General features: G+C 30.8%; 1 protein-coding gene across 9 annotated transcripts in view; it reads left to right on the top strand.

The window, feature by feature from the left end:
- The window catches only part of LOC127700884 (pleckstrin homology-like domain family B member 2), a 142529-nt gene extending 122577 nt beyond the window's left edge, over positions 1 to 19952 (top strand). For all 9 annotated transcript variants that reach the window (XM_052204589.1, XM_052204588.1, XM_052204586.1 and 6 more), the window contains 3 exons: positions 6297 to 6393; positions 11057 to 11203; positions 14159 to 19952. In XM_052204589.1, coding sequence (XP_052060549.1) covers positions 6297 to 6393; positions 11057 to 11203; positions 14159 to 14602 — 688 coding nt within the window. In that variant the 3' untranslated portion in view covers positions 14603 to 19952. The remainder of the gene's footprint in view (positions 1 to 6296; positions 6394 to 11056; positions 11204 to 14158) is intronic.
- The last annotated feature ends 611 nt before the right edge of the window (positions 19953 to 20563 follow it).

The raw sequence follows: 20563 nt of genomic DNA, 5'->3' as shown, positions 1-20563 counted from the left end.
TGCTTGTTTACATAAAAGATTGAATTCTACTGGTCATGCTGGCAGTTATACAGACTATGACTGTGTTGATACAGAACATTCATTATCCCCATCTATAAGACATCAGAATAGAAGAAAACAAGGGGCACTACTCTCACCAGAAAATCACAATTTTAATCAACTATTTCAAAACTTGGCACTTAGAAAAGAAATGAAAAGTCGACAAGAATTTAACAGTAAAAGTGATATAGATGATATGGAGTTAGTTCCATCATATTTTAATTCACGGGGATTTCAATTGGATTATTGTTGGTTCTGCGGGAGACCTATGAACTTAGAATCTCCAGGGTAAGTCCGTCTATGCTGAAGCAAAATATTTTTCTTCTAAGAAAAAAATAAGTAATTAATTTTATTTTTTTCTTCTGTACTTCTATGTATATGTGGTTTGATGGTTTACCTTAGTTTCAAAAGTTTGTTTTAGATGATGGCATCAATATCTTTCTTGCATTTAGGTAGTCATACTGTAATTGTTTAGTAATTTTTTTAATAAATAATAACAAGCTTATAAGGTTCAAGCCTCTCCTATATTAAGATGGGTAACTAGTAAATCACATAATAGAATAGTTTCATTGTAACTACTTTATGTCAAACTTACTTTTCTATTCTCTGGATGATCTAAAACTTATGGATATAGGGAACAGCTCAATTGTTGAAAATCTTGAAGTTTGATTTGAAAAGAGGCTGCACATATTTTGGTTGCTGTTTTTTGTTGGGTGATTGTCCAGTCAATAAATTTTTATATTAATAATTAGATTTTGATATGTTTTTTTCCCCATAGAAGTACTTTATAAAACACTGATTTTGTCAAATATTTTACTGTACACTTTATGTTCTCTAGATAATGTGAGATTTGAATTTGAATGTGGATTTCTCTTGGTTCCATAAAATCTCAGACATTGTGCTGAGATAAAAGGCTTAAACAAACAGATGTATCAAACCATTTTGGGGATTAAATTTTGATTTTTTTTTTCAATCAACTTCCTGAAAAAAACCTTTTTATTTAAACATATTTCCTATACATTTTTATTACTGTCCTTGAAACTAAAAAGGCTGTTTTCATTATTTTACAGTATCTTAGTTCTTTACACATTACTGATATGAAAATTGATGTTAAAATCTGAAACTGTCAAAGTGATGTGCCTGAACTTGATACATTTTCTGGTTTAATATCATTCCATCATATTACTATACTCCTGTCATTAAAGCACAAATTTTGCATCTGCCACATTATTTCCTGTAGAATTTTAACTCATTAGTCTAGAATGAATAAGTTGTCTCTATGTTCTTCTTATTGCCGTAAGCTAGTCATATAAATACAGTCATTCCATGTAATGGTCTAACTAAGAACCTAAAATCCCCCAAGACATACACTACAGCAAATACTTCTAATTAAATTTTCATTTACAGGGTTTCTTTTCCGTTGTGTTGTGTTTTTGTAAGAGTAAAAAGTTAAATGAATCACCATGTCGTCTCATTTTATCAATTTGTCGTTCATATATGTAATATGTCGCATTAAATTCATAATTTAATTTGTCCTTATATTATTGAACATTTTTGCTATAAAACTAAATGTTACAAATTTCCCTATCAAATTTCAAAATCCTTTTTCTAATCAGTCAATTTGTTTAAGACTACATGATGCAAATAGATATACTATGAAGTTTCAGATAAGCAATAAAGTTGAATTAATTTTGCCTCTTTTCTAATATTACCTTCCTTCCATTGAAAGAATTAACTTCTGAAATAATTCAATCCTTCAAAAATATCTAATTGTGACAGGGTCATCCAACAATATAAATAATTCAGTACAAAAAATTTAAAAGTACACATGCAAAGTATGGTCACAAAAAGTTCATAGCTTACTGTGGATTCATTATTTTTCGTTGGATTCCAATTTTCGTGGATTTCGTGGGTAAAGGTCAACCACGATTCTAAATGTTCAACGAAGTACAAATTTACTATAGGCATGTATGCAGACTTTGGCAAAACCACGAAATCAAATTTCAACAAAAATACAATTTTGCCTCGATCCACGAAAATTGGTATCCAAGAAAATAAATGAATCCACAGTATATATCAAAATCATAATTTGATATTTTTTACAGAAATTTAAGTTTGATACAGTGTCAAATTCAAATGATTTTTTTGTGTATAATATGAGAATAATTTGATGAAACATTTTCCGATGTGTACTTTTACAAAACTTTATAATTTTTCACACAAATTTTATTTGTGGTGAAAATCTTTTAAAATATTTGTCTGAATTTCATGTGATCCTCTTTTGAGGAAAACTTGCCTTTTTATTGATGAACTTTTGTTAGATTTTTGTACTAGTTTTGTCAAATGTTGCACATGATATTTTAGCGGGAACATTTCAACTACTTCATGATATAATAAACATATTACTGACATATGCTTAGAAAAAAATGCTCCAAAGATAGAATAAAAGTAGTTTTGTATAAAGAATTACATGTTTTATATAGATCAATACCGATCTGAATTTTTATATCAGACAATCAGCATACTCCAGCACTATTTTTTGATTGGGAAAAAATCCAAACTTGAAGGTAGTAAATCAACATCAATATAAGATTAATGATACAAAGCATATCATATTAAAGCAAGATATCAGTGTTCAGGTCTTCAAAGAAGAACTTTAATCTTGAATAATTAGTGTTTCAACTACTTGTTGAATATTAACTGGTTTGCTACTTGCTGACTTATAACTGGTTCAACTACTTGTTGACTTATAACTGGTTCCACTACTTGTTGACTAAAGACTGGTTCCACTACTTGTTGACTAAAGACTGGTTCCACTACTTGTTGACTAAAGACTGGTTCCACTACTTGTTGACTAAAGACTGGTTCCACTACTTGTTGACTAAAGACTGGTTCCACTACTTGTTGACTAAAGACTGGTTCCACTACTTGTTGACTAAAGACTGGTTCCACTACTTGTTGACTAATGACTGGTTCCACTACTTGTTGACTAAAGACTGGTTCCACTACTTGTTGACTAATGACTGGTTCCACTACTTGTTGACTTATAACTGGTACAACTACTTGTTGAATAATTACTGGTTCAACTACTTGTTGACTTATAACTGGTTCCACTACTTGTTGACTAATGACTGGTTCCACTACTTGTTGACTAAAGACTGGTTCCACTACTTGTTGACTAAAGACTGGTTCCACTACTTGTTGACTAAAGACTGGTTCCACTACTTGTTGACTAAAGACTGGTTCCACTACTTGTTGACTAATGACTGGTTCCACTACTTGTTGACTTATAACTGGTACAACTACTTGTTGAATAATTACTGGTTCAACTACTTGTTGACTTATAACTGGTTCCACTACTTGTTGACTAATGACTGGTTCCACTACTTGTTGACTTATAACTGGTTCCACTACTTGTTGACTAATGACTGGTTCCACTACTTGTTAATTAATAACTGGTTCAACTACTTGTTGAATTAAATCTGGTTCACCTACTTGTGAAATAATGACTGGTTCAACTACTTGTTTAAAAATGACTGGTTCCACTAATTTTTGAATAATGACTGGTTCAACTACTTGTGAAATAATGACTGGTTCCACTACTTGTGGAATAATTACTGGTTCAACTACATGTTACAAACACATAGTTTGTTGACCCAAAACATTAAGCTGATATCATAGTATGTTGGCCCAACAAAGTATACAGGTATCATAATATGTTGGCCCAACAAAATATACTGGTATCATAATATGTTGACCCAACAAAGTATACTGATATCATAGTAAGTTACCCCAACAAAGCACATGGGGTTTGCTCATTGTTGAAGGCCACCTTTAGTTGCTTACAACTAAGTTATTTGGTCTTTGGTAGATAGTTGTCTCAATTGAAGTCATACCACATTTTCTTATTTTTGTAAAGTATATATGGTTTCATAGTACGTTAACCCAACTGGTATTATAGTATGTTGGCCCAACAAAGTATACTGGTATCATAATAGGCTGTCCAAAACAAATTTTACTGATATCATAGTATGTTACCCCAACAAATTATGCTAGTATAATAGTAAGTTTATCCATATATATTCATTCATAGTTTCTTTGCACACTTAATATCTATAAAAGCGATTGTGCTGAAGTCACATTTTATAATTCCAATATATTGACAGTATTTGTACTTTGTCGTCACCTACTTAACCAGGTACTTAGTGTCTGATTTGTATTTACTACTTATATTTATATTTAGAATCAATACTAAAGTAAAAGATTTAAAATCTAGGAAAACAAATTCTATTGATTGTAGTCTCAGGTGTTATAGTGGGATACAGAAAGTTATAGATTACTGACTTTCTGACAACAACAAACAAAAGAAGTCTTTAGAAACTCTCATATTTGTTTATTGAAAGCTTTTGTTGTTGTTTTCAAAAAATCAAACACAATATCTTTGAATAAGAAAAACCTGTCTAAAACCAGTGCCTACAAAAACATTTTTTTTTTCACATAGCCTGTCCCACAAAAACACAATTTTAGTACAGAAGGGATGGTCTTATTTAAAATTAAAAAAAAATTAGAATGATAAATAACTAATAAATAGGCTGCAATGATATCCCCTTCTCTCAGAACAATGAAATAAGTTGATATAATATTGCAGTAAATTATTTACAAAAAGTGAATTGATTATATATTGCATGCCATCATTTACTAATTGTTATTACTGGAAGCATTTCAGAGTTTTCCCTTAGTGTCCATTGTGTTAATACAATGTATGTATCTAATTCCACCGAGCTGTTATAGCTATGATTTAATGATGGATAATGGAGCTCTGTTGTCAAATAAACAATTAATAGACAATTAAACATTGAAAGTTATTTTTATGTGGCTGTCTAGCTTGGCTTAAATGTTAAAGGAGAAAAAAAAAAATGGCCTTAGGTCAGTTGCACAATGTTGTATGGTTGCATTTCAAAGGAATCTTCAGTTTCCAAGCTTTTGTCTTTCTTAATGAGGATTTTCTAGGGAGAGGTTTTTTAAATGGAAGTTGACAAAGTGTTTGTTTTGTCCTCAAGTGATTTTCTTCATTTATTATACAGATGATAACTCCAAGAACTTTTGTATCATTTGAGAAAACGGCCTGTGGCAATTGGAACTGCTTTCCATTGTTTAGCTTTGAGATTCAACATTGGAAAGCTAATGAAACCTTGTGAAATGTGAATGTTTATTAAGTATTTGTATTTGTCTTTAATTTCAGATTGAAGGACATCTGTGTCCAAATTGAATTGAGTTTTAACTGAACATCAAAACATGCTTTTACTATCAGTAGAATTTTGATTTGGATAAAGAATGTCCTTTTTTATTTTTTTTTAATAATATCCAAAATATGCCAAAATAAATCAAAATCATAGTTTTAATGTAGAGAAAAAAGATGTGGTTTGATTGCCAATGAGACAACCATCCACCAAGTCTTGTATAAAGATTTATAATTTGATGAAATGTTAAGTCACGTCAGTGTATGACATAATGTTGTTAGAAAGTACAAGTGAGGTAGTGATATTATATATTTTAGATTCTTTAAAGATGAATAAAACAAATACAGAGGCTATTGATCTAGGATCTCTTCCCCCATCATACCTCTAAGACCATTGATCTGGGACCACTTCCCCCATACCTCTCAGACCATTTGGTGTCCTCTTTGCAGCAAGATTCAAATTATATTGTTTTGAATAAGAATGCAGCCAATGGGAGTACAAAAAACAATTTTTTACTGTAAAGAAGTGTAGGATAAAAGTTATAAATGATTTGCTCAGAAATATAGAATGTATTTGTACTCCATACATAACAGTAAAGAAAAGCTGGGCATACCTTGCTTTTCTTCTTGTTTTTAAAATTTTTGTTTATTATTTGAAAGTTTAATTATATATTTATGTGTATAAAAGACCTCTAAAGCTATTACATCCATGTCATTGACAAACATATCACATCTTCTTATTTTTATATTGTGACATGGTTCTGTTTCTTTTCTGTTTTCTTCCTATTAAAGTGTCAGTTGCGAGCACAGCTATGTGTGGTATCTTTGTTTTGTCAAAATGTATTTTATATTGACAGAGAATCATCATGATGCCTCCATATATAATCTTAAAATAGACCTAATGATTATGGTAAAAACAAATTAAAGGACAATAAACTTGTTGTAGTGTTACATCCTCTCTAGGAGTAAGATCAATAGGTTAATTATTCTTCTTAATTATAAATGTACTTTATTTCAGTTTAAGTAGTGGCGAAGATAATTTGGAGAAATTAATGGAACTTGAAAGATTACTAGCTCAAGCTCAGCAAGAGAAAATGTCACTGATAGAGGATCAGGTAGGAAATTTGAATAGTTTCTGGCTCAAGCACAGCAAGAGAAAATGTCACTGATAGAGGATCAGGTAGGAGATTTGAAAAGTTACTGGCTCAAGTTCAGCAAGAGAAAATGTCACTGATAGAGGATCAGGTAGGAAATTTGAATAGTTTCTGGCTCAAGCTCAGCAAGAGAAAATGTCACTGATTGAGGATCAGGTAGGAAATTTGAATAGTTTCTTGCTCAAGCTCAGCAAGAGAAAATGTCACTGATTGAGGATCAGGTAGGAAATTTGAATAGTTTCTTGCTCAAGCTCAGCAAGAGAAAATGTCACTGATAGAGGATCAGGTAGGAAATTTGAATAGTTTCTGGCTCAAGCACAACAAGAGAAAATGTCACTGATAGAGGATCAGGTAGGAGATTTGAAAAGTTACTGGCTCAAGTTCAGCAAGAGAAAATGTCACTGATAGAGGATCAGGTAGGAGATTTGAATATTTCTGGCTCAAGTTCAGCAAGAGAAAATGTCACTGATAGAGGATCGGGTAGGAAATTTGAAAAGTTACTGGCTCAAGCTCAGCAAGAGAAAATGTCATTGGTAGAGGATCAGGTAGGAGATTTGAATAGTTTCTTGCTCAAGCTCAGCAAGAGAAAATGTCACTGATAGAGGATCAGGTAGGAAATTTGAAAAGTTACTGGCTCAAGCTCAGCAAGAGAAAATGTCACTGATAGAGGATCAGGTAGGAGATTTGAATAGTTTCTGGCTCAAGCTCAGCAAGAGAAAATGTCACTGATAGAGGATCAGGTAGGAAATTTGAAAAGTTACTGGCCCAAGCTCAGCAAGAGAAAATGTAACTGATAAAGGATCAGGTAGGAAATTTGAAAAGTTACTGGCCCAAGCTCAGCAAGAGAAAATGTTACTGATAGAGGATCAGGTAGGAAATTTGAATAGTTTCTGGTTCAAGCTCAGCAAGAGAAAATGTCACTGATAGAGGATCAGGTAGGAAATTTGAAAAGTTACTGGCTCAAGTTCAGCGTTAAAGCAGTAGAAAATGTCACTGATAGAGGATCAGGTAGGAAATTTGAAAAGTTACTGGCCCAAGTTCAGCGTTAAAGCAGTAGAAAATGTCACTGATAGAGAGAGGATCAGGTTGGAGATTTTAAAAGCTCAGAAATAGAGCAAAAGAAAATGTCACCTAAAGCTACCATGAAACCTATAGCCCCCCACCTCCCCCTCCCCCTCCAACTTGTTGAGAATGATTATTGTAAAAATATCACCCATATCCCCAATACAACTTGACAGCAAAATTTGTTGACAGGATAATCTCTGTGAAGATTACTTACCCCCCCCCCTCCCCTCTTTTTACAACTTGTTAACAATATGACTTGTTTGTAAATGACACCTTTAGCCCCCCATACATGTTGAGAACAGTCAGATGTTAATCTTGCTGTTGACAATGTTGACAGCCCTTTATTAACAGTTAGACAACAGAATTCCATCACTCTACAAATCAATGATTGAACAATATCAGGTAATTGTACATAACTAGTAAATTTGATAATGTTGGATTTTAATGGAAGGATGACAGGATACAAACTAATTTGTCCTGCAATCATTGCGGTAAATTGTTACATGCACTAATGACAAATAAATTGTTGATGGCATGCACGATTTGAAAAAAAAAAAATATGATTTTTTTTTATAAGGTGACAGATTTTATATTAAAATGAAGAGACATTTCACGATTTATGATTTTAGTATTATCATGCTGAGCCATGGTAGATAGGGAAATTTAATAACTCTATCTCATTGTCATATATATCCTCTACAGAGGAAAATATTGTTTCACATCACATTTCTATCAATATGTATTCCCTTTACTTAGTCTAACAAAATGTCATCGTGACTGATACGTTTATTTTTATGAAGTTAATTCCCAGAGTAAATTAATAGGACATGCAGAATTCCACATGAAAAAGTTGTTAATGTGTGGAAGATTGACAATTGTCATTTCAGAATCTATTGTATTATGGTCATATTTTTAGCAGCTAATACAAAAGACTCCCCAGTTGGTTTAAACTTTTTAGAACAGCGACTATATGAATATAATGATGTGACATTACTGTTAATATCATACTGTAATCAAAATTCATTTAAATTCTGAAACAAATAACTTTTAATGAAGAAAATGACTCTTCTCTTTTTTACAAAATTGAATACAATATTAAGTGGTCTTCCTCTCAAATGGTTCTAATAAAGAATTACCATCCCCCTTTCATGACATGTTTGATCAGTATGATTCTTTTCATTTGGCCCTTCAAGGGAGACTACTCCTTTCTAAGGCCTGTTTCATCAATAGTCAACTTTATATAAGACCACTTTCTAAAAAATTATTCATTTTGAGTCAATTTGCCCCTATTGAACGGTATTATAATAGGAACATACAGCCATGTTTATACATAGAAATCCTGCCTGAAATTAAATATATTGCTATAGGGAGGTTTGTTAGAATTTTGCAATAAGAGTTTGTTAGAATGTCAAGTTTATATAGGATGCTATTTGATATCAAGATCAATATTTAATGGAAATTTAATAGATATTTTTAGTCTCTGACTTTTAAACTTATGATTTGACTATTCATTCTGATTGTCGGAATCCCCTTACAGACATATACCAGTAAACCATTAATTAATCTCCTGGGACTGGACCTTTAATTAACTTACATGTTACAGGAGTGATGACAGTTAAGTAAATTGACACAGACTGACATTATAAAACCTGATGTTCTGTGTCCTAACAGCTGTGGTCAGCATCTCCAATTATTCATGGACTCAGTCCTTTGAAGTCATTTATTGTATTATACTACATCACAGCTTACTAACTTTCCAGAGATTTTTGCGGTGGGGGCATTAATTGTTACCCTTGTCCATCCGTATGAACATACGTCCCAAATTTGGTTTCCTTTCTCTAACATTAGTTTGTCTGAACCAAATGTTATGAAACTTATACACAATGCTTATTACCACAAAACACAGATCAAGTTCGAATTTTGGTGCCATCACTTTTACTGTTCTCATGTTATGCTCCTTTATAATGTTGTATGCAAGTGGGGGCATCTGTGTCCCATAGACACATTCTCCATTTATTTTTTCTAATTGCATAAATATGAAAGGCATTTTATCCCCCTCTCTTTCAACTAATTGTGTGTTTAAATTTCTCATGAAAATCATGTACTGAAAAGGTGTGACATTTATTAACGGCAGACATGCATTATTGATGACATTAAAAATAGTGTATGTAGCCAAAAAAAAATCCCCTTTTTTCACTTATAATCAAGAAAACAGTAGTATCATTTTCACAAAGTCAAACTGGAGAAAAATCACCTTTATAATAAGGTGGTTTTTAACATGCATAAAGACCATATCTCGATCTAGATGTTTTTTGTTTTGTGTCATTTAATTGCTGCTCCCCACTCAAATAATCTAAAAAAAAGCCATGCTCTTTATCAGACAAATCAGACGGTCCAATTGTCCAAAAATAGTCAGGTTATTTCACTAGTCCCGTTGTCCCAAAATAGCCAGATTATTTGCTAGTTCCATTGACTCAAGTTAGACCATTCAAATATTATTTTTTGTCTTTTCCCCTTGACAAAGAAGTTTCTAACCACATGCCTTAATCAATCTTAGTTCCAATTTTAATATCTCCTTTTCCACTTTTGATTTTCACCCTGTAGCAGTGTCACACACTTTGTGTTACCTAATTTTTACCAGGTCACTCTTCCAAAATGGTTTTTTCCATACAATTGCATTACTACTCATATTTTTATCTTTATAGAAAAAGAAATTCTAAAACATCTGTACATGAAACAATTTAATTGATCCTCTTTCAATATCAGATCACGAACTACTGTATCAACATGTTACTGTTAGACATCAGAATATTGATAACAGATTTTCTTAGACCGATCATAGGACAGCTATGCAAACTGTTCAAATAGCCACCTTACAAAAAGTATTGACATTAATAAGAACTATTTTTGCCTGTAAATTTCTTAATAGATATTTCTTAAACACACAAGTTTTTAAGGTCTGTTTGAAAATTTTGCAGTGATCATAAAAATCCGAGCTATCCAATATGTGTATTTCTCCTTATTTCATTGACTAGAAACCAGCTGGTACAAGGTCACAATTAATTTATTGTGCATTTCTTTAGAATGATAAGAGCATTCTACTAACGTTTTCTCAATAAGATTCTTACAGTGTAGTGTGTTCCTTTTTGGAAATTTATATCAAAATTATAGAAAAGTCTACCAGCTTTAACTCAAAATATGTATAATTTTGTGTTTTTTAAAGGTGTCTTTATATCAGTTTGACAGGTTCAGATATACTTATATTCAACATTTTTCAACTAGATCAAATCACTACTTTACCATAAAATTCATGACCCTATCATTTTTTCTTCAGATAATTTCATCCCACTACTTGCTGTTTTATGCATAAAACATGAAAAAAAATAAGATTTGTAAGGTGTATATAAAAAAAATGCATCTAATACACTGCCCACACTAGGAACTATAATTGTAGTTTACAGAAAATCAAAGGACGATAACTGTATTCCCAGATAAAGCTTTTTCTAACAAAATATTTTTTTGTGTTCATTCAATAAGTGAGGGTTTTTTTATTTGACAGGTCAGACTGCGAGAATCGGAAATGCAAGCATTGCATGAGGAACGTTCAAAGAGAGAAGCATTGGAGAGGAAACTTCAGGAAGAAACAATGTTACGAGAGGAATTAGTTCAACAACAAATCAAGATGCGTGATCATCAAGTTAAACAGGTACTACTTCTAACAGTCAAAGGCCCTGTGTTAGGGATACAAAATCAATACATAACCATAAAATCTAAGCAGTAAAAGGCCCTGTGTTAGGATACCTAAGCAATACATAATCATAAAATGTAAACAGGTACTGCTTCTAACCGTTAAAGGCCCTGTGCGAGGGATACCAAATCAATACATAATCACAAGTTAAACAGGTACTTCTAACAGTTAAAGGCCCTGTGCGAGGGATACCAAATCAATACATAATCACAAGTTAAACAGGTACTTCTAACAGTTAAAGGCCCAGTGTTAGGGATACCAAAATCAATACATAATCATAAAATGTAAACTGTATACAGTAAATAAGTAATGACACAATGACATAATATATTAAGGAAATACAAAGTGTAAAAGTTATAATCCACTTACAATATTGGGTAAATCTTACCATATACCAACATATGGATTACTGACACTTTAAAACTAATTGTTCTTCAGGAAATAAAACTTAACTGTCTAGAAGTGTCTAAATTAGGAAGCAGTACTTAAACAATCTAAATTATTCTGGAAATCATTGGGAAGGTGATTATCTTCTGAAGAAATAACAGCTATGTTATTAAAACGTGTCCTCAAACTCAAGATATTGAGCAGTGTGCTCAAATTAATATTGCGTAGAATTTGTCTTATAAATGTTGGATACTGTCTTCTGTAAGATAGATAATGCCAATGTTGTGTGTTTTGTCTTATTTCATTGGTGAGTGTCATGGCAACCTAAATGTTTTATCTATGTATAAACCCATTCATGATGTAACGAAAATAAATTCATAAATAATTCTAAAGTTTTGACTGGACATAAATTTTAGTACATTTTATTTGAATTATAAGTAATCAAGGTTTCTATCACTCACAAGCATAACACTTTAAAAAAACTCCTTAAAATATTATTACTATAAAGAACAAGACCAAAGCAAACAAAAGGCAATTGAGTCAAAGCTGTAACATAAAATGAATTTCTTTACAGTGATAATGATTTTCATTGATTTAAACTAGTTACAAAAATTCAAACAAAGAAATTTTTTCGTACAAATTATCACATGGTAATTTGGGGAATATTTATCTCTGATTAACAATATTAAGTTATGAAAAACTGTCTCTGTAACCCAAAGAACTAAGAAAAGATTTAAATATTTAATGAATCATGTGTTAAAACATTAACAGTGTGTTACTATAATAACTTTCCAGATAAAAAAATACAAAATATATTAACAGTAAAACTTCTCAAAGGAAATTATCATTGATTTGGCTTTATTTCTGGAAGACCAGTCTTGGTGCTATACTCTGGTATATATCCCCAAAACTCAATATAAAAACACAGATTGGATTCATTATCATGTTACAAAGTCTCATGGGAAATGTTAAACACAATCGTTAAGTCTGATCAAACATTAATAATTCACATCGTCATCAAGTAAATCTTTATATGGCACTATAAAAAGTACATATTTCATGTTTTATTTATTAACCATGCTGGAGATTCCGACAGAGTTATCTACCCCTAATTATATCTTCTAAGCGATTTTAATTAAAGCAAGCTTTTATGGTTTCTTTGTCTTTGCTCAGCTTATAGTGAAATCAATGATAATCTTGTGTAGGAGTAGTCAAACAGACCTAATAAGATCTTTTTTAATTTTTAGTTATTAAAAGTACATCATGTTCAATTGGGTTTAATTAAATTTTATTGATTTTATCCTAGAAATTTTTTTTTAATTTGTAATTTGTTTAAATCTGTCTAATTGAATCAACATTGAATTACTCTCTTCTTTTGATTTTTGCTTCAAAATATTTTTACAATTATCTGAACAATACTTGAGTTTGTTGCTAATCTAAGCAATTTCCACTAAATTAGTTATGGAATGATAAGGCCAAAGGAGCAATATGAATATACAGATGGGAAAAAAACAAGATTTTAAAATATTAACATGAGATATGTTACACATACTTCAGGTACAATCAAAAATATTAAAATTTTCTAAATGCCACATTACTAAATGGATATGAGAGTGGATTTCCCTTTTTGATTTCTTCTAATTTTATCTGACCAGAACAATTTCCATGGAACAATGTAATTACTAAATTATTACTTATGATTTATAATGACATGATTAAAAAAGATTAAGACTTACTATATATCCTTGCAAATGAGATACAGTGATCAGGATTTATAGACTTAAAAAATAAATTGTTAAAAATATGAAAATCACTTTAGCATGACTGAGGGCAGAGCTTCATATTCTACTTGAAGTTGTAATGCATGAATAATGATGAAGCAACATACCAAATACAATAGACTATTTTTATATTACCAACTTTTGACTCCGGAGTATATAATTTTTCCACAGTTTATTGACTTTGTGGTAGGACATTCTGACTCTCGGTCAAGTTAGAACAACTAAAAGAAGTAAAATCAAGCTTATGATTTGTGCAATTTAGAGGGATGAGTTACTGTTTTCAGATGATTTTGTCGTGTAAAGATAACAAAAAACAGATAATTATTTCCCCCAAATTGCATACATTGTAAGCTTAATTTTACTTTTTTTAGTTGCTCTTACTTGACTGAGTAGCAGAATGTCCTACTACACAGTAGGTAACGTGTAGAAATATTATATACTCCGGAGTCAAAAACAAGTAATATGAAAAAAGTCTATTACTTTTGTATTAACATACTTAAAAAAGATTTCTGGTTTAAACAAATGAATTCTAAAGCCACTGAAGCACATCTAGGGAAAAAGAGGGAAGCCTCCAGAGACCAATTTTTCATTAAACAAAAGTGTATTGATGTTAGTTCAACAGCATGTCAAACATCAATGGTATGTCATACATACTCTTCATATATATATACATATACTATTTCTCTTTCTATTGCATTAATAATTGTACCTTTATAAAATTTATAAAAATCTATTTTTATTTCAGGCTCGCCCATTAACAAGATATCTACCAGTACGTAACCAGGAGTTTAATCTGAAGACACACATAGAAACAGCAGGACATCATTTAGACACTTGTCCACACGTGACTGTTACCCCGACAAGCTGTCGGGGATTCTTACATAAAATGGGGAACAAGTTCAAAACGTGGCATAAACGTTGGTTTGTGTTTGATCGTGTAAAGCGATCATTAGTGTATTACACGGACAAGACAGAAACAAGAGCTAAAGGTGGAATATATTTTCAAGCTATAGAGGAAGTTTACGTGGATCACTTACGGACAGTAAAAAGTCCCAATCATAAACTGACGTTTTGTGTAAAGACATTTGATAGGACATATTACATGGTGGCGCCATCACCAGAGGCCATGAGGATATGGATTGATGTTATATTTACGGGAGCTGAGGGGTATCAACAGTTTCTAAGCTAAATATGTGTTACCATGGAAACAATTTTTCATCTTGATAATTATTTCTTGGTCACTTGCCTGGGTATTTATAGATTTATAATTTGTGTCAACTTTTGTCATAGTAAATCCTTACCTTTATAAGATATTCATTGTATTTACATGTATTTGTGTACCTGGTGATCAGAAGAATTCTCATAACCTTTAAAGATATAAATAGTAAAACAGTATTAAAGATATTCCTTAAGCTGATCCATGAATGTTTTTTACAACATTCACAATGTTATATTATTTTCCATGTCTTTCATCTATGTAATAGTTTTCTTTAGTGAAATACTTGCATTTATGCCGTCATCCTGAATAATAAAAAAAATTTAATTCTGAGGATATGCACCTGTATGAAATATCTAAGTTATGTCTGTATGTTTTAAAATGCTTTGTTTTTGTTTGCTTATTATAAAGTGAAAAGGAGATTATATACTGTAAATACAGATATTATTGCGTGCATTTATTATTGCGATTTTTCAAAAATGGACAAGAGTGCGAGTTCAATTATTGCGATTTTAGAAAAATCTACATATAGATCAATGGTTTAGCTATCTAAATGCAAGTTCTTATTATTGCGATACTAACTGAGTCGCATTATTCGCATTAATAAAAACCTCGCAATAATGCGTGAATTTACAGTACTTGACAATATATATTAAGTTTATATACAGGATTGTGATTTGTAACTGGTTAATCAGGTGATCTAAGAACAGTATTTTAGTCATTCTGTGGTCAGCGTATTTTGTCTAGTGCCTTGTTTGTTTACACAGATATTTTGATACTGCTGTATGACTTTAGATTACTATTAACAGTGGTCAAACTTTAAGTATTAGGTATGCACAGAAATAAGCTCCTGGTATAAAAAATATATTCTAGAAATTTTTGGTTGTATACTTCTAACTGATGTTTTCAAGGATAAATGAGTCAAGCACCAGCTGATATGAAATCTGAACACCTTATCATTGTTTTTTATTGTGTTTTTTCCGGCGATATTGACTACTGCAATTACGGAGGTCTGATAAAGAGGATTTATTATCCCACGATTATATAAAATTGTCTTCTTCCTGTCAAGTTTTTACTGTAATTTTGATGCATATAAATAATTATAATAATTACAGCCTATTTTATCAGATATTTATCTCGGACTTTATAATGTGGGTAATTTTGGACCAGAAAAATATATCTATCATAATTATTTTCAAGATTCAGTAGGGTTAAATAAACCATTGGGATGAAAATGACCTGTCAAACAGTTGTTGTTGTTAGGATGCTGTAATCGATCTGTATGCAGTCAATACTAAAAGAAGATTTATCTATATGTACAATGTTTGAAGGATGGACTGTTTTTACTTCGTACTTAATTTGGCCTTTTTAACATTTTTTGATTGGAGTGCCACTGATGAGTCTTTTGAAGACAAAACACGCGTCTGGCGCAAATACAAAATTTCAATCCTGGTATCTATGATGAGTTTATTCTGAACATATCCATGATTGTCAAATTGACAAGATTTTACGTTATTTTACAATTAAAACCAAAGACAACAGAAATTTTCCTCAATTCTAAATTTTGCTGATATTACAACCTACAATTTGTTTGATTTCAATTAATTCTCAGTTTTATTATCGTCGTTATATCTCAAAAATAGAAAGGGAAAAAGAAAACATTTGCCAATTTAAGTGTTTGACGTTCAAAGCAAAATATGTAATCATGAAGGATATTAAGATATAACTGACACTGGATTTTTATAATCTCATTAAACTTTTAATTAGAATATTTACGATATACTTATCAGGTTACATTAAGGTAGAACTTCCTTCTTTCTATAAAAGGAATACATATTATATAATATGAAGTTTATTCAGAATGACATGAGAGTTTATCGTTTGAAACAAGTCTATCTGTACACGACATCTTAGTCCGTTTTAATCTGACAAATATATGCCAAAGGAAATTTTAACATCATGGTTTATTTGATAAGGGACTTTCCGTTTTGAATTTCCTTGGAATTCGGTATTTTTGTTATTTTACTTTTTATAAATTTCTGTATGCATCTTTAAAAAATAACCAATCCTCTAATGAAAATAGTTGTGCAGAATTATCCATTTATAGACACATGAAAGAATATTTGAGAAGCATTTCTTCTTTGATATTTTATAAAGTTTCTGTTTTCAGATAGATAAAGGTAACTTATTGAATTTTAATTGATTTTTGTACTATTTTCTCCGACTTATTTAAGTCATGTGATAAGGTATAGAACATAAAGAAAGTATTCAGTACTGAGTGACATGAAACACCATTGGTTCCTTAGACTGTAATTAATAAACACCAAGGAATCGAAAAAATTTCATAAACCAGACAATATGAGCTCAGAAACTACATTAAATTCTCAATAGACTTCGATGGATTTTCTATGTTATTGTCGGCTTGACATTCACAAATAAATGGCTGAATTAGAAATATGATATGTACAGTCTGATTGGCCAGAGTGAAAGTCATGTTAAGTTTATATATATATTTAATTAAGATTTGTACCTGTTTCATCTGATAGGTTTATAAGACTGCAGACATGAAAATCTTATTTTTATAATTTTCGTAGAAAGTGAACTTGTATATGAAGGATTAGTTATTTGTAAAAGGACACTTCCACTTTAATAAAGCAAACAGAAATTCTCTGTTTTTGAAAAATTACAAAAAACATCATCTGAATAAAACTTGTAAAATTAGGCTAATATGTGGTAAATTCATTTAAATATTATCCCTTATTTTCAGGTTCTTTTGTCCTTTTATGTTCTCTGTTAACAGGTTCACTTTTATTTTGAAGATTTTTATGACATCTGCAGTGAAAAAACAAGTTGACAAAAAACATCTTTTCAAGTTTATTTTTCCAAATTATGTAAGAATTCAGAATGTCAGAAAAAAATAGAACATTTTACTACACATTTGTCTAAAATGAAATCCTGGTGCACTTTGCCTTGCATGAGGAAGTTTAAAATCAATAGGATTTCAGATACTGCTATGGGGACCTTCATTACCAATGAGAGTCTTGAGATCTTGACTGCTGAAGCTTCCACATTATTACTGATCCATGTTAAGCTTGAGTCTTAAGTATTGCATTAATGAAGCAAAAACAAAGCTGAGAGCATTTTTCAATTACTTTCTGAATTTTTTTTTCTCTGCAATAACTGTTTCTTCAACTGTAAAAAGTGCTGTCGCCAGGTTTGAATTGAAAAATATTGAAGCCACCCCTTTTCTTAAAGTTTAGTTTAAGATGTCTTGTATTTGTGGACTACTCATGACATTGTTTATACTGGTATCTGCTCTGTTTATTCATCTTACCTTTAAGCTGTGATACCTTCAAAGAACCAGAAATTAATATTTGTTCATGTTATAAGTCTTGTAACAGAGACAAAGAAAAATAATTATTTCCAGGAAAACTTCAAAAGTTAATGATTGATTAATTCTTGTTTTATTTGTCTTTGATGTTTAATGATTACATATTCACCTTTAGGAGTGCATACATGTTTTTTTTCAAGGTTTCAGTATTGTTAATTATTCATCAATAGCATTTCATATGGATTTATTGTGAAACCAAACCTGTAATCAGTGGCTGTTTGATGTTATTGGTTGTGGAGATCAGAAACAGACAAAATTCGATTTTTCCTTCCCATTTCCTCAAAAAATCTCTTTACCGATGATATGAAATTTCAATTTGTGACAAATTCATAAATCAGTTATTTCCCTCTTACAAGGGTCTACAATTGAAAGTTTAAATTGATATTTAAGTACATTACATTAACAGTATTCTGTGGTCAAATTAACAAATGTCTAGATGAAATGATTATTTTCCAAAAGACAAAAATTCTTTTACCAAATTTTTTTTAACTGTTCATACTTTGATGATATCTAAAGTATTTTCTATGGAAGGGATTTTTGTATGGAAAAAATACAAGATATCTTGTGAAAAGAATTCTTTTTATTTAAATTACATTTGTTAGATTAATGTTGAATAATTATGACAACAAAAGAATCAGTGAGCAGAAACATTATTAAGTCTCATTTTCCATTTATCTCCTGGCTCTTCTAAGACAGGATACCAGTTCATTATCTCCTGGCTCAACTAACACAGGATACCAGTAAACAGCTTTAATGTAACCATCCTAAGAATCGTATGTTTCTGCATCTCCTGGCTCAACTAAGACAGGATACCAGTTTACAGCTTTAATGTACCCATCATAAGAATATTTAATTTTATATATGTCAATGCTTTTCTGAAACATAATACCAGTAAACAGCTTTAATATCAGCATCCTCATAATTGGTCTTTTTTATATCTGCTGATTCAACATAGAAAGGATACCAGTTAATTGCTTTAATGTAAGAATCTTTTTTTTTCTATATTTTTCGTGTAAACTATGACAGGATACCATAACAGTTTTAATGCTTTTCATAAATATGTCTGTACCTTAATGCATGAACTGAGGGGATAAAACATATTTTTGTGTTCTATCTGTGTTTGTGTGTGCATGTACATGTATGTTTATATTAACCTCAGCGATATGTTAACAGGTATATGACAGAATTTCCTTGAAATATCAAGCATATCAAACAAAAACACAGAAGTTTTCAACAAGCTTTTCAAGTTTCTACTTTTTTAAATAACTCATTTGTCTCTAGATTATTTTAACAAACACAGGAAATCAGTGAAAAAGTCTGAAATGAACAAGAGTATTCTGTAATACACAATAAAGCTTTAACATCTACCTTCTTAAATTAATAAAATAGTTTCCTGTTTAGTAAAAATTTCCAAGAAGTAACCTTTAGATGGCCTATCATAGATAAAAATAAAGATAGTCATATACTGGCATATTGTTCAGTAATAAATGATTGTTTTTGGTAATGAATAGCTAAATGCTGGCTCCTGATATAGTGGCATATTGTTCAGTCATAAGTCATATTGTTTGGTAATGGAAAGCTAAGTTCTAGCTCTCATACCTTGTTTGAATTAAATAGTTAATTGATAAGCTATTTGATGTGTGTGAAAGTATTCTTGGAGTTACCATAGAAACCAAACATTGTTACATGTACTAAAATTCACTATCCAAGCTTTTATTGTTATACTATTTATTATTGGATGTTAAAGATTCTATTTTTATGTAAGCCATGTTGATCTGTTTTAACCAAGCCAAAATGAGAATAGACAGATTTGTTGACACAAATTCAATTAGTTCATTATTATTGTTGTTTATATATATTATATTCTTGTAAACGGCTCTCAAAGAGTGCCATTGACCATTAAAAATCACAATAAAATATGTAAAAACATAAGATATTGACTTTTAACTTTCTTTACCAATCCTTATGTTTAATTAGGTCTTTATCTATGATAGATTGTCAACCACTGAAAAAGGGAGTAAGATGGATGCTGGAAGAAAAATAATGTGGGAGCATAAATAGTAATCTTAACATTTGTCACCTAAAGGAATATTAATTTGAACTTCTATGTTCCCACTTCTCTCAAAACTCAGTTCTTTTACAAAAACAGAAAATCACAGAAAAACAAAAACACATGTAACCTTCTTATGCAGTTTCTTACATTGTAAAATAATAATGTTTCTATGTCTAGATGTCTTTTAATTATTTGTATTGTTGGGTTGCTGTCTCATAGATTTATACTCCACAACTCACCATCTTTTAATTTATAATGAACATTATGCTGAGATTAAATGCAGATATACATACGTGAGAGATGTAATTTCAAAACAATTTGCTGGAAATACAAGAAGGAGTTCTTATTTAACCATGGTATGTTTGTTGCTTATGTATAGGAGTAAAATAAACTACATAAGAAATCTCTATTTTCAGGGTCTTGTTCACTTCTTGTACCCATTTCAGAATAGATTTTGATGCTGGTAACAGGTCAAATATAATTATCATAT

This window comes from Mytilus californianus, unplaced genomic scaffold (genome assembly GCF_021869535.1).
Source record: "Mytilus californianus isolate M0D057914Y unplaced genomic scaffold, xbMytCali1.0.p SCAF_5, whole genome shotgun sequence".
Classification (NCBI taxonomy): domain Eukaryota; kingdom Metazoa; phylum Mollusca; class Bivalvia; order Mytilida; family Mytilidae; genus Mytilus; species Mytilus californianus.
This window is presented reverse-complemented; position numbering and strand designations above follow the sequence as displayed.